This window comes from Pituophis catenifer, unplaced genomic scaffold (assembly GCF_029215685.1).
Source record: "Pituophis catenifer annectens isolate HBS135680 unplaced genomic scaffold, rPitCat1.0.hap2 SCAF_7, whole genome shotgun sequence".
In the NCBI taxonomy this organism is placed as follows: Eukaryota; Metazoa; Chordata; class Lepidosauria; order Squamata; family Colubridae; genus Pituophis; species Pituophis catenifer.
In genome coordinates, this window is record NW_027256887.1 from 60,974,556 (window position 1) to 60,989,795 (window position 15,240).

Here is a 15,240-nt window from a genome sequence, read left to right on the forward strand (position 1 = left end):
ATCCACATGTGACCATGGGGATGCTGCAATGGTTGTTAGTGTGAAAAACGGTCATAAGTCAATGTTTGTAATTTTGAACGGTCACTAAATGAACTGTTGTTAGTTGAGGACTACCTGTAGTTATTTTCTTCCATTTACTTGGCAGTACATAATTGATCAGTCAACTTGCATTTTAAAAGCAAGAATAGATTCCTTAGTATCTGTAAGACTTTTTATTGAAATGCAATATTATTTGCTCGGGGTATGTTGCAGGAGACTGTATTTTCTCAAATGCAATTATTGTATGGCAACCACGTGGTTATGAATGCAGTTTTTATAATGTGATACACCAATGCATACCTTTGTAATTTGGGAGATGTAGGAACATTTTGAAAGGTTAAGGATTTTGTATTTATTCCATAAGCACATGCCACAAGCCACAACACACTGCTGCGATTATCCATGAAGTGGGCAGTCATGGTGTTGTTGTTAAGTATGGCAAGTATATGCATATCTGCTTAATAAGGACAGAAATGCAGGTTTAAAAATAGATACTGTGTGATTAAAAACACAGAAAAAAACAAATTTCTTGCCTGTATACCTGTTATGCTGACAGAGATCAAAAGTGGGAGAAAATGTTGCAAAGTAGATTCTACAGCTCTAAATAATCTTCACTGGTTTTCAAAGTGGATAAACCTAAATGCATACGATTTGAGAATATGCTGAAACTATAATCATTGGGGAAATTGAGCCAGAGTAATATGGGAAAGGTATAAAACACTAAGTTAAAAAAAATATCAAGAGAATGGGATGTTGATGTATATTTTACACCACTTGGTCGTAAGATAAAATGCCAGTATAGAGTCACCTGGAAAATATGAAAAGCAAAATTCAAAAGCAAGACCAAAGGAGGAAGAGGGGGAAAAGGGAGGGAAAGAAAAAAGGAGCAATGCTTCATTATTGCTCCTAATTTTATAGTATGATAATCTGAATGTACAATTGAAAAGTAAGTCTTTTTGTATGACTGCAAGTAGTTAAATAATTTCTATGCTAAAATTGAAGACAGGGTGATAAATCCATATTTGAATCTCCATTCCCTAAAACACAAGTAAATGAAACATACTTGTTTTCTGGTGAGAATAAATAGATGGACCAATCTTCCCGCAACTCACACCAGTCTGGCTTGTAGGCCTCTATCATCTTCTTTATACGGAAACACAGGCTCTGTAGAGGCAGAAGCAGAAAATAAGAAGCTGTTGAGCAGTACTTGCTTCTCTTTCTTCTGTATCTATTATGCCCAACTGAAAATCACCCATGAACTGATCTTTAGTTGTTCTCTATCTAACGTTATAGATATTAATTATAATCACTATAATCACTTCTGCGTGTTAAAAAACATAACAAAGTTCACACCCACAAGACCATGATGCATAATCAGAGAATTAAGAAATATTGTTCTGATCTCTCATGAAATTATTGATCACATAGGAATGGAATGGAAGAACAATGAATAACAGCTAGAATACTGCAGTAAAATAATTTGCTTTGAGACCCTTGAGCTGCTTGGATTCTCTCTCAATCTACTTTTCCTCCTTAATGGGATGCTACTGTGAGATCTTCTTCCAGGAATCACTGTAGAAGGAATCACACTAAAATTTTGTTGCGTTTCATCTGTTCATTTACTACAATTTTTTATCATTTTTCAATTTTTTTTTAGTAAAGATAGAAAATATATTGTAGAACCATCTCATCCCAATGGGATTGGCCTACCCTACTCAGGCCAGCAGAAGAGGCATACTGCTGCGGGCCCCATCGACCAAAGTATTCCAGCTGGCAGGTCCAGGAGAAGAGCCTTCTCTGCCAGAGCACCTGCCCTTTGGATCATCTTGCTCCCAGGAATGAGGTCGGTTCCAACCTTCTTGACTTTTCACAAGAAAACCTGACTCTGCCAGTTGACCTGGGGCTCCGATGAGAAGGTTTCAAGTCGGAGGTTGTTGACAGGCATGTTCATCCTACTCCCTCCCTCCCCATCTTTTAGTTAAAGTTGGGTATTTATCTTTTTATTGTTTATAGGTTTTGTAATGTTTTATCTTTTTAATATTGTAAAGCACCCAGTTACCTTATGATAAGGTATGTGGTCAATACATTTAAATGAATGAATGAATGAATGAATGAATGAATGAATGAATGAATGAATAAATAAATAAATAAATAAATAAATAAATAAATATTTACATAATCTATCTCTTCGTCATCTTCTCCATGATCTTTCCGATTGTTCATTTCTGGAAAGATATCCTTAGCGATTGTGGGCATTTTACCATTGCAGTCCTGGTGCTTGCTTGGCCCTAGAGTCACTCCTATCTTCCATGATGGCTTGTTCCCGGATGAGACTATTGGAGCCAATTCCAGTTCAGAGGAATCTTTGGTATCCAATGAAAATGTCCGTCGATGATGGTGAATTAGTGGCCTTTCTCGTTCTGCCTCTGTTATCATGTGCCGCTCCCCAGATAAAAGTGATTCATGTTCAGCTGAAAAAGGCTTGTGTTTGAGGCTATGTCCTCGAGCAAGGTTGTTCCAACTGGAACGTCTGCTTCCCCAGCCTCCGCTATGATACCGAGCCCCATGGTGATGAGAGCTACGGGAGCTAGACTGTAAGAAAGCCAAAAGAAAACCATTTAGTGCTCCCACTCAAAACAAGAGGTTGACATAGTTTCAGTCATCCACCAGCATATTTTTATTTATTTGTTATACATTTTATACTACTGCATTTGTAAGACTTAAGTCCCACCTAATGTTCCCTTCTAAAAAAAACAGAGTAAGGAAATAGATAAGTGGACTAATACATCATGGAAAAATGAGATAAACTTTTCAGTTTCTTTTCATATTACTCAATAACTGAGGATGTTACAAACATTCAGTGTTCTCCTTTTTGATGCATCACTTTTCTTTGTTTTTATCCTGCCCTTTTTCATATATAACTCAAGGTGATGAATACCCACAATAATCCTTCCTCCTCCTATTTTCCCCATTTTAGAACTTACAGCTTCTTGGTTTTTAGGCCAACACCTTAATCACTACATCAAACTGGCTCTTTATTTATTTATTTTATTTATTAGATTTTTATACCGCCCCCTCTCCCGAAGGACTCGGGGCGGTGCACAGCCAAAGTTAAAAACATACAATATAAACAATTAAAATACGTTTAAAACAGAATTAAATCTAAAATGGCTCCCCAATTTAAAATGCCTTACCCATACCCCTATAAAAAGACGAATTTAAAATTTAAAAATTTAAAATTTCCACATTTAAAAAGGGGGGAGATTTAGGCCAGGCCAGCTTGATAAAATAGAAAAGTCTTAAGCGCGCGGCGGAAGGTGCGCAGATCCGGGATCCTACGTATCTCCGGGGGGAGCTCGTTCCAAATCGTAGGTGCCCCCACAGAGAAGGCTCTCCCCCTAGGGGCCGACAGCCGACATTGTTTGGCCGACGGCACCCGGAGGAGCCCCTCTCTATGGGAGCGTACTGGCCGGTGGGAGGCTATTGGTGGTAGCAGGCGGTCCCGTAAATAACCAGGTCCTAAGCCATGGAGCGCTTTAAAGGTGATAACCAGAACCTTGAAGCGCACTCGGAAGACCACCGGGAGCCAGTGCAGCTCGCGCAGGAGAGGTGTCACATGGGAACTCCAAGTCGCTCCCATCACCACCCGCGCGGCCCGCACTCTGCGCCAGTTGGAGCCTCCGAGTGCACCTCAAGGGGAGCCCCATGTAGAGAGCGTTGCAGTAATCCAGACGAGAAGTAACGAGGGCATGAGTGACTGTGTGTAGGGAGTCCCGATCTAGATAGGGACGCAACTGGCGGATCAGGCGAACCTGATGAAAAATCCTCCCGGACACGGCCGTCACATGCTCTTCTAACGACAGCCGTGAATCCAGGAGGACACCCTAGTTGCGAGCCCCATCCGTGGGGGCCAATGATTCGCCCCCAATAGTCAGCGATGGCATTAGCTGACTATATCGGGACGTCGGAAACCACAGCCACTCGGTCTTGGATGGGTTGAGCCTGAGCCTGTTCCTCCCCATCCAGATCCGTACGGCCTCCAGGCACTGGGACATCACTTCAAGGGCATTTTAAGTGAAAACTTAATTAAAAACATTTAATTATACATAATTAATGCAATGAATCACTTAATTAAACATTTACAATATAGCCTTTTTTTAAAAAAAAGTAATATTAATGGAAATAGTTATAAGACTCCAGGTGGTGTCAGTTCCACTAGGTAGGCCAGACCAGGAAATCAACTCCACAGAAAGGCCAAAACTACTTATTGAAATTAGCTATAGTAACACAATTTTTCAAACCTAGCTTTGCTGTACCTGCTCTCCTTGCTTATACCCCTATGATTTAATGAAGCATCTGGCTGAGCCTCTGCCAAATATTATATGTCTGTTGTGGATTTAAGACATCTTTCATCACTTCTCTCTAGGTGGCAAACACAATTGAAAAAGATGTGCTCTCCTTTTGTGAATCCTATTCAAGTAAATGTCTTCTTTAATATGATGACTATTATCATTCAAGAACACTTTTTGCCAAGAACTTTGTTCTTCCTCTCCAAGTCTAGGGCTGTGTCCAGTATGGGTGGGAAATCTCTAACTCCCCCAGACTATGTTGGACTCCCAAATTATCATCCTAGTTGATGGTCATAACGAAAGAAAGTATGATACAATCATCTGCAGAGTCAACGACTGTCCTTTCAGCACATCAAGCTAGTTTATTTGTAAATTAGGAAAGTAAACACTTACACTAGATATACTTTTCATTGCATTGGCCTAGTTCTTATTTTTAGTACATCACAGCCAGTGTTAACTACTATTCAGCAGAGCTTCGGTATCAATTCTTAGCTATTTTGTATAATCCTATTCCTTTCAATATAGGGCAAAATAATCAATTATCCCCTTTTCTACCATGTTAAATGAAGAGGGAAGAGGGAAAGTGCATAGATAGCAATCAAGCATACTGATTGCAGAACATATAAGTGGAAAAGTTTACATAACAATTCCACTAATTAAAGGCCAAATTCTCAGATATTGGAGTTGGAAGATGATCCTAATATATGACTGTTAACGTAAGTGTGTTGCGGATGGATTTAAATTCATTTACTAAAGACATCACGCTGCTTTTCCGAGATTCCAGGGCCATGAGGATATCTGACTGCAGAGTATTGCGGGATGGATTCATCATTCCAGCAGTTGCCCCAGGCTGGTTTAGACAAGGAAGGCTGGGGTCAAGATGTCCATTTGGAGTCATGGGAATTGCACAAAGCTTTGGATCTGAGAAAAAATAAAAACAAAACAGACAAAACACAGGGAGAAAGAGAGAGAATACCCAGGGAAGATATTTTTTAAAGTAATTTGTGCTGTAAAATAAACAGTTCAACATACGTATATTCTAATCCTGTAGTTATGCCTGTAGAAAACAAGGAACAATATGGAAATAAATTAATCCTTTCCCCCTCTTTCTTCATGTTCCTATTCTAACAATGTTTTTAATGCCATGCTTACAGAAGCTTGGAAATATTTGATGAAACTCTGCTCCATTAAAGTGGGGGAAAAAAACCTTATCCTTTAACATTTGCTTAACATTTACCACCACAAGTTTCTTTCACTGTAACAGAATGAGAACTACTAGAGTAGGCAAAGGTAGTCCAGTGGTAACAGTTCAGAAGTAAACTTGTGCTGAATGAACAGGTGTCTGCAGTTAACCACAATGATACCAGAATGACAAAATGTATGTCATGAAATCACAAAGCAAGCACCACCACTTTTACTCCTGCATCGCAAGTATGCAAGGGATGAAATTTGTGTCATCATTTTATTTGCACATTTCATCCCAAATCCCAAATTTAGTAAAAGTAAGCAGTAAAGATTAATTGGAATGGTGTAATGTATTTTTCATTCTTCAGATGAGTTGGAGACTATAATTGTCGTCGTTCCTAGCTAGCATCAGATTCTGTATATGTACTGCAATTTTAGGTAAACAAAAATGAGAAATACTGGGCTAGAAAAGAAAACTAAAAACCAGGAATAATTTGTGGCGCTGGATATCATTCTTGGTCCTTCTTTTTTTTTTTTTTATTGAAAAAGTTTTTCAAATACAAATTTTCCCCCCTTTTCCCCCCCCTCCTCCCTAACCCTCCCTCCCCCTCCCCTTCCCCTGTGGCTTCTCCAAAATAAAATCCAAATTCATAACAGATTATATAATACTTTACCATCCCATTGCTCCACCCCCCATATGCTGACCCTTTCTTTCTAATAATATTATTATTATATATTATATTATTATATTCTTGGTCCTTCTTTTGATTGAAAATGGGGGAAATGGACTTTTATAGCCATTGGCATGTATGGTGTGAAATTGGAGTGAAGAAAACATACAACATTACTCAGAAAAATATTGCAAAATACAATTTCTCATTCGTGTTTGGTCTTCAAATGCTGAAGTTCTGATTTCCTTTTCAACCTTTGTTTCCAAAAGTGATTGCTTGGACTCATCTTTCTTAGATCTTTTGAACTCCTTCCAACATAGATTGTTCCTGCAAGTTGACTTAGCTTTATAATCTATATAATTGGGCTTTCTCCTGCTTTTTTAAACTATTCTGAATTGTTAACTTTGGCAAGAAACCTTTTGCAGCCAAGGGTCATGCTTGATGCTTTTAAGGTGGCTCAAACTTGCAAAGTGTGCAAAATCATATCACTTGCATGGGCCTGGGCTTTTATTTTGTTTTTGTGACATACTTCTTTTAGAGCTTATACAACAGTTTTCATCCATTTCAAAATGTCAGAAAATTGTACCGCTGCTTTTCAGTAATCATGGCTCCAAGGGCAGCAAAATAGAGATCTGACAAGCCTCATGTAATTCTAGGTTCAGATTGCTCTCCCAAATGTATTGATCAATTTCTTTCATCTTGGCTTTTACTGATTTAATTCATCCAAAATTCGGTGTTGCTAAATCAGTAGCCACTAGATATTTTGTTATGGTTTTGAAAGTTAACTATTTTTTGTGCAGTTTGAGCACTAGGGGTCTGATTGAAACTCAACTGAGAAATTGATTTGAACACTTTTATCATCATTATTGTTGTTCCAATGAAACTATTTTAATTTTATCAGGATTGCCTAAGCCTCCGTTACATTCTGAATTAAATTATGCATCTTGGATAGAAGAAAGGGCATCTGAATTTCTGCACTGTAATGCAGCAAATACTCCTTAGAAAAGTTTGTGAACTGGAAATGTAAATGGATTGAAGGATTCCTCTCTGTGGATCCAGAGCATATCTTGGAGCAAAACGAAGGAAAGAATCTTAGGAAGGAAGGAAGGAAGGAAGGAAGGAAGGAAGGAAGGAAGGAAGGAAGGAAGGATACTTTCCAATATGTTATATGTTTTTATATAGACATACACATTGTGTATTTCCTGCTAATACCTGAACTATCCTGGAACTTGTCAAATTCTTCAATATTTGATGAAGTCTGGTCCTCATCTGAATATGAGCGGTTAGCATCACCCTGCATTGGGAAAATAAATGCAAAGACCTGGGAATTGTGAGCATCATGAGAGCAACAGAGTGATTTCCCTTTGATTTCAGAGAATTGCAAAGGTGAAAAAAATACTTTATGGAAATAATTGGATAATATACTACTGCATGAAAGAAACAATAGCATTCATATTATTAGGTGGAAAGGAATATCTGAATGGCTCGATTTTCTCTTTTTATAATGCTTACTAAAACAGCATCTGTATTTTTTAAAGTTCATTTGAGAATGTGTATATATTATAATCTGGGTTCAACTAATATAAACATTTGGAAGGCACTATAATCCCACATGCTCCTTCAGGTTGGGCCTGCTATAGGTCTCTTCTCTGTGCCAATGTCATCAGGCTGGGCCTACAAAGTGTGCCTTTTCCCTGGTATCATCTACCTCCATGAATGTCCCTTCACCTCCAGATGCAATTTGTTATGACCCTTCTAGTTTTTGTAAGGCATTAGGAACCTTATTCCTCCCCCCTCCCTGGATATTTGAATGTGCCCATCTTGGGAGATAGTATTCCTAGGTTTTCACAGTCAGACCATATGGTTTCTCTTTGCTTTGTTTTGTTTTTGAATGAACAGCCATATAAGTTGATTCAATAAATAGTAATGTTTTTATATGCATTTCTGATTTGAGCACATTTTTCAAGAAAATAAATTGAGTTCATTAAATTGTATTCCAAATGCATGTCTTTTCTATCCTTAGATGTCATATACTCATGAACTCATATACTCATGAATACTTTTCCACGATCACTAACAACAAAACATGATTTAAAACAATCTCCCTCCACTCTGTATTTACTGTATCCAATGTGTCAGAATTCAACTTCCAATAGCTCCACCTCATGGAAACTGTATGTATTGGTGGGAGTGATAACAACTGTTGTTCAAAACAATGTCTATAAGTCATTGGAAATCTGATTCTGAATCTCTTCCTTATTTGCAACTGACCTTCCTGAAAGCAATTGCTGTAGCAACTCACCTCTGCCTGGAATCCCTCCACTAGGATCGCCACCAGTAGGTTGAAGAGAACATAATTTCCAAAGGTCATGAGAGCAACAAAATAAAGTGATGCCCATGGAGAGGTTGAGGCCATGCCATTATAAAGTACAACATTCCAATCCTCCTGTGTCAAGATCTGAGTGGTAAAGTTTAAGGTTATATAGTTAAGTCCAGAACAAATGGCAGAAATATGGGATATGTATTTCCAGTACATAAATAGATTAAAAAAACAAGATATACTATCAAAATAATTTGCCAACAGGAAAAGTTTCTAATATTTCTATTCTAATTTTTTGCATAACACGGGAAAGGGTGCAATCATGACATGATTTCTATGAGCATATGCCTCTAGCTATATTGTACTAGGCCATCATCAGTGGCAATCTCTGGAAAGGAGTGATACCCACAGATTACTGCAGTTTGAAAGATACAATAGGAAGGGCAGTTCTGCTTGTGAAAGTCAGTAAATTTCAAGAGAAAGTATTACCAGTCTATATCAGCTCTCTTTTATGGAAACACAATGGAATACGGTTCTATGATAAGAAGATTGAAAGTTTAAATTCTATCCCCTCTTTGTTCCTTGCCCTACTTTGGACTCACCTGGAATACAGTGACAATGGCCCAAAGTAAGGAGTCAAAGTTTTTCCGGTCAGGGACTGTGTCTCCTGTGTCAGTTCTAAGACTAAATTTACAACCAAAGATGTGCATTCCAAGGATGCTGTAGGGAAGAAAAAAGTTTTATGGTTTTTAAAAGAACATGGAACATCACAGGTAGAAGGGATCTTAGAGGTCTTCAAATCCAAACCCCTGCTCAAGCAGGAGACCCTATACCATTTCAGACAAATGGTTGTGCAGTCTCTTCTTAAAAGCCTCCAGTGATGGAGCACTCACAACTTTTGAAGGCAAGCTGTAAAGCATCAATCAATGTCTGCTTGTTTTCAAATTCTTAAATAATGATTATCTAAATTATTTACACTCTATTATTCCCTTTCAAAACATGTACGGAAATCTTTATGAGTTTCCCCAAATGTAAAACAACCCTATGAAATGGGATCAAAATGGAACCTCTAGTGTTCATAACTGATGGTGTTGGTTAGCCTCCTCAGATATATCCCGAAAAAAACCCATCAACTTCATTTCTCAATGCACCATTAGTAGTAAAAACAATACAAAAGCAAAACTTATTGATTACCTTGAAGTATTGTGAGATTTATTTTGATTTTTTTCATTTTAACTATTCATTTATTAAACTTCTAGCCTTATTGCATTTTTTTTAATTTAAAGGCAAAGAAATTTGGCTAAACTGAAAAAATACTGAAAGATGTCATTGTTCTTGAACAGAAGGCACTAAAGGTAACTAGCTAGTGGACATTAATACAATATTACTCAGCATCTCCTCTCTGAGAATGTCAAAATATTTCAGATTCCACCTCTTAGCATCCCTAACCAGAATTAATATATTGATCCAGTATGACCATACTGGTATGGTATGATGGAGATTATAATTCAAAACATCAGGAGGACATTGGTCTAGAACAGTGGTTCTCAACCTTCCTAATGCCACGACCCTTTAATACAGTTCCTCATGTTGTGGTGACCCCCAACCAGGGGTGGGTTCTAAATTTTCTTACTACCGGTTCTGTGGGCGTGGCTTATTTTGTGGGCGTGGCTTGGAGGTCATGTGACCGGGTGGGCGTGGCTAGCTGGTCATGTGACCGGGTGGCCATGGCTATGTGTATAGGGACTACTCAGAGGGCTGAAAAAAGTCATTTCTGACAGGTCCTCACACTTTTGACTGGTCCTCACATTTACGACCATCCTCACATTTATGCCCGTGCAGCATTCTTAACAACCATGTCACTCATTTCACAACTGCTTCTCTTCAACATGGTATAAGATAGGGCAAAAAACGTAAAATGTGAGGACAGTCATAAATTTGAGGACTGGTCAAAAGTGCGAGGACCAGTCAAAAATAACTTTTTCAGCCCTCTGAGTAGTCCATATGCATAAAAGGATACAGCAATAGAGAGGGATGAAGGAAGGGAAGGGAAATTAGAGTAGGAGTGAAGATAAGAGAGGGAGGAAGAGAGGAGGAGAAGGAGAAAGAAAGAGGAAGTAGGGAGAAGAAGAAGGGGGGGAAGAGAAAGTAAGTAAGAAAGAAAAGACAGAGGTTGTAGGTTTGAGGAGAAAGATTGCTGTACAATAAAAAAGATGAAAGGGAAGAAAGCCAACCCCAAACAAATATTAAGATAAAGAATGAATTGTTAAACTTTAAAGAATAAAAGAGAACAAATAGGAATAAATATCAATAATTAGAAACACACATACAAACATACAACGTATTTTCTTTGAACAGAGTATTTGGCCGGTTCACAAATTTAAACAGTTGTAGGAGGTTAGCACCCACCCCTTTCCTAGAAGAATGAAATATTTTGGGAAATATTAAAAAGGCAGAATATTATATTTCCCTGGATGAGAAATGGAGAAGCATATTTTATAGACAAAGCAGCTCCCACCTTCCTGCCCCCCACCCTTTGTTAATGGGCCAGAGGCAGAAAGTCAATCCTTTGTCAAAGGACATTTGCAACACAATAGCAACAGAAACTAACACAATGGGCCCCATCAAGCCATGTGATCCTGTCCACCATTAAACCATCTTTCCAAGCAGTCTCCATGTTTCCAGTGTCTTTTTCCCCACTTGGAGCAGAACCCAGAAGGATATTTCTTCCAACACAGTATTTAGTCATTTCAATTAAATTTACAATTTCTATATTTCCTTTTTACCATATTTATTCCTCATCTATTTTTTAAAAAAACCAATATTACCCTTCATCCTCATCTCTAATCTTAATCAAATTCAATTTTTCCCTTCTATTCTATATTATACCCCTTCCCATTGTCATCTATTTTTATATCCATCCTCACATTGGTTAATTATGTAATACAGTTGTTTAATACAAATTCAACATTTTAATATAAATCAATTAGTTATATAACTACCTTTTTTGTATATTAATCAATATGAACATGAATATTTCAATTATTTCCATGCAATCCAATTTCTTACAAATCAATTAATTATATTTACCAATAATAATAAACCAAATAATTTCCCACATATATTCCTCCAAACCACAACTTAACCATTTCTGCTTTCAACACAATATGCAATTAATAGTATCTCAATTATTACAATTCCCTAGTTAAATAGAGCTTTTTTTCTTCTGTGTTTTAAAATCTTGAACCTCCTCTTGCCCTAAATTTCCCATTGTTTGCAGTTTTGCACCTACCTTTTTTGGTGAGGAAAAAGAAAAAGAAATCTCTCTGCCTCATTTTGTCACGTTGCACCAAAGACCCTGCTTACTTTCAATTTCGCTTTTTCAGCATAGCTAGGGGAAAAAAAATCTGCTCCAGGAATTTTCCTCTTTGGAGCTAGCTAGCAACAGAGCCCTCTGCAAAACAGCTGAGAGTAGGGCGGCTCTTTGAAGCCCTGCGGCAAGAATTTAAGTTTTTTTTCCCTCTAGCCATCAGCTGGGACTCTGGAGGCAGCAATAGATTGGGAGTGGGCGGGGTAAGCGAACGGCGACAGGGCGATCCAGCAGAGGCAGAGGGTGAGGGTGAGTGAAGGCGTGGGGGGGGGCGAGAGAGGGCTTTGGTGACCCCTGTGAAATGGCCGTTCGACCCCCAAAGGGGTCGCGACCCCCAGGTTGAGAACCGCTGGTCTAGAACATTTACAGAAAAGCAGATTAGGAAAGACTGGTTTTAGCTTTAATTAACTTCCCTTTCTTTTGATCTAAGGTTGAAGGAGTTAACATCTGATTGATAGTCAAAATCCTTCTTTTGCAAACTATATTGATGTCCTGGACCTCTACATGGGTGAAAGCTACAGCTGGTCTAGAAGGCAGTAGATGGGCTGTAGCCAGCACAACTTATTGGTGCACAGTTTAGCATCTGAATGTATAGGATATTGCTTTACCAAAATGGATTTTGTTCATCCAGTCTGGTCATCTTGACAGAACCTGATTACAGTCTCCTTATATGGTAAGTTCATTGGACTTGGATCAGGCAGCAGGCTTTCTCTGTACTCTAGTGCTCTGGAACATGTTTCCCCTCAATGCTTTTCATAAAGTTTTGTTCCATGAAGCCCTTAACCTTATGTGATTGTAAGGGTTTTATTTTATTTTTATTATTTCCTTGAGTTTTTGTTTTGTTGTACGTCTTCCAGACTCTAGAAGATAAATAAATAAACGCACTAACTACATGTATCAATGATGCAGCTGGTATCAGCCCACTACAGCCTAAAACTGCTCTGATGGCTTAGAGCACTCCTGGATATATAAGGTTGAATTCTCTCTATTTCCAGCCAGCATAACTATTGTTGAAAATTCTGGGACTTTTGAGTCTGTACATCTGGAAAGCATTCAAGATGGGGAAATCAGGTTTAGGCTCAGATATTTAATTTGCCTGTATTGATATTTTCCTTTCTCAGTATTTAAGCTAGAAAAGGAGCCCACCCTATATTAATCTTCCATGTTCACTTATTAGTTCCTTGGTATCTTTCTGCTTCCATTAAGAAATACACACCCACATGCATACATACACAGAAATATACATATACAGGCCCTACTGTCTTCAGCATGCATTTCATCTTCCTACCTGAAGATAAAGATAAAGAGCATGAGGAGCATGCAGAAGGTTGCTACATTATCCATTGTCTTCATCAGCACCACAAGTTGACGCCTCAAGGCAGGCATGAATCTCACCAACTTCAGCACCCTCAAGAGACGGAATGTCCTCAGCACTGAGAGGCCACCATCAGCCTGACCTATGATCTCCCAGATGCTGTAGATAAAAGCAATCAGAAGGGGACACACAAAAGTGAGAGAGAAACTGCTAAGACCATAATGAGATTGGAAAAATAATAAAAGGGATTCAATAAACAACCCATTTCATTCAGTCCTCTTTCACTAGGTTTAGGTTCTAAGCAGACTCTATGTATGAGGACATTTGTGAGGATAAGAGATTTCTCCATCAGATGCACTGGTAACTATAATTCAATTGTTTCTGGTATAATCCAAAGGCTTCCTTGACCTTCTATAAACCCTAGCTAGAAAGGCCACTGATATTATGGAAGGTGAGAAATCCAGAAGACCTGGAAGGACCAATCTGATACAACTAAAACAATATTTGACTTAAGCATTTGTGATCAAAATATATTGTGTAAATATATTTTTGAATAAATTGTGTGTTTGTGTGTGGTTTTGTCTAAGAATATATTTATGTGGTGGTGGGGGCTGTTTTTCTGTGTATGTATGCATGTGGGTGTGTATTTATAGATATAGATATATCTGAAGAAGTGAAGAGGGTGAACAAACAAATTCATTAATTGAGCAAAGAGTAACAGCAAAGGATTTTGGCAGGGAAGAATAAAAGAGAAAGAGGATCAAAGGGAAGATGAATTAGGGAGAACACAGATTACTGTTCCCTGAATGATGCACATTGCACTACTGATTGCCCACTGGAGCATCATTTGTTGCCATCCTATTTGAAGCAACTTCAGGAAAAATATAAGGAAGCAGTTCGAAGAGAAAAAAAACTGAATAAACAAACAGGGAGCTGTGGATGAACTTAAAGAAGAGGCATTTATTTTTGCTTTATTTATTGTTCATATAAAGAATATGAACTGTTCTTGTCACCTGCAGGGGCTGTGCCATGTTTGTTTCTTTCCCTAAAGATGACAATAATTAAACATGCTGCAAGTGCAGGCTCACAGCCTTGCTGTAAGAGAAGGTGAAGAGGCTAGAGGCAAATGTGTCCATTGCTCAGTATAGTGTCAAGATCAAGGGAAGTTATTCCTCTCTATTCTGCTTTGATTGGACCACAATACATTCAATTCTGAGCACAGCATTTTAGAAAATACATTGACAAATGGAACATGTCCAGAGAAAGCAGCCAAGTTAATTAGGGTCCTGAAAGAAAAAAAAAGTAAGACAAATGGTTGGAGGCATTGAGTATGGAAGAGGAGTCTACAGAGACATGATAACTGTCTTCAAGCATCAGAAGGGCTGTCATGTAGAAGACAGGGCAGAATTTTTCAGAGTTGTTCCAGAAGACACCACAATAGGTTTAAAATGTGGAAATTAAATTATGGGGAAATGGATTTCTGTGGGATATCAGGAGAAGTTTCCTAACGATAAGAGTTTTTCAACAATGGATAAGACTGCCTGGGGGAAGACGCTGGACACTCTTTAATTGGAAGTGGTGAAAGTGAGGCTGGCCAGCCATCTATCAGGGATGCTATAGAAAAGATTCCTGCACTGAGCAGCGGAATGAATCAAATAATCTCCAAAGTCCTTTCCTGCCACGCCATGCAATTGATTCTTCTATGTAGGTACGTGTCTGATCAATAATTAAGACTGCCATTTCCATCAAGCAAAGTAGCCTCTATATCTCTAGAGACACAAAAAATTCATCTAATTCTTTTTAAATATATTCAAACAGATGGCTGTGGCTACATGCAGAGGAAATGCCATTGTTTAACCATAGATTAAGGCAGTTTTGTAGGTTTCTAAAGACAGGAATTCTGAATATAGAAAGAAGAGATAGAAACTGAATGTCATATCTAGGAATAACATTTTAATTTACAGGTAAATCTCGCTTTAATAAAGGCCCTC

The 15,240-nt window shown here is 38.2% G+C and overlaps 1 protein-coding gene across 1 annotated transcript in view; it reads right to left on the reverse strand.

Annotated features, from left to right (window-relative positions):
* Positions 1–15,240, reverse strand: part of CACNA1I (calcium voltage-gated channel subunit alpha1 I) — a 359,066-nt gene that overhangs the window by 50,363 nt on the left and 293,463 nt on the right. The window contains 7 exon segments of the mRNA XM_070947665.1: positions 1,103–1,203; positions 2,215–2,631; positions 5,140–5,309; positions 7,457–7,538; positions 8,547–8,702; positions 9,167–9,284; positions 13,223–13,408. Coding sequence (XP_070803766.1) covers positions 1,103–1,203; positions 2,215–2,631; positions 5,140–5,309; positions 7,457–7,538; positions 8,547–8,702; positions 9,167–9,284; positions 13,223–13,408 — 1,230 coding nt within the window.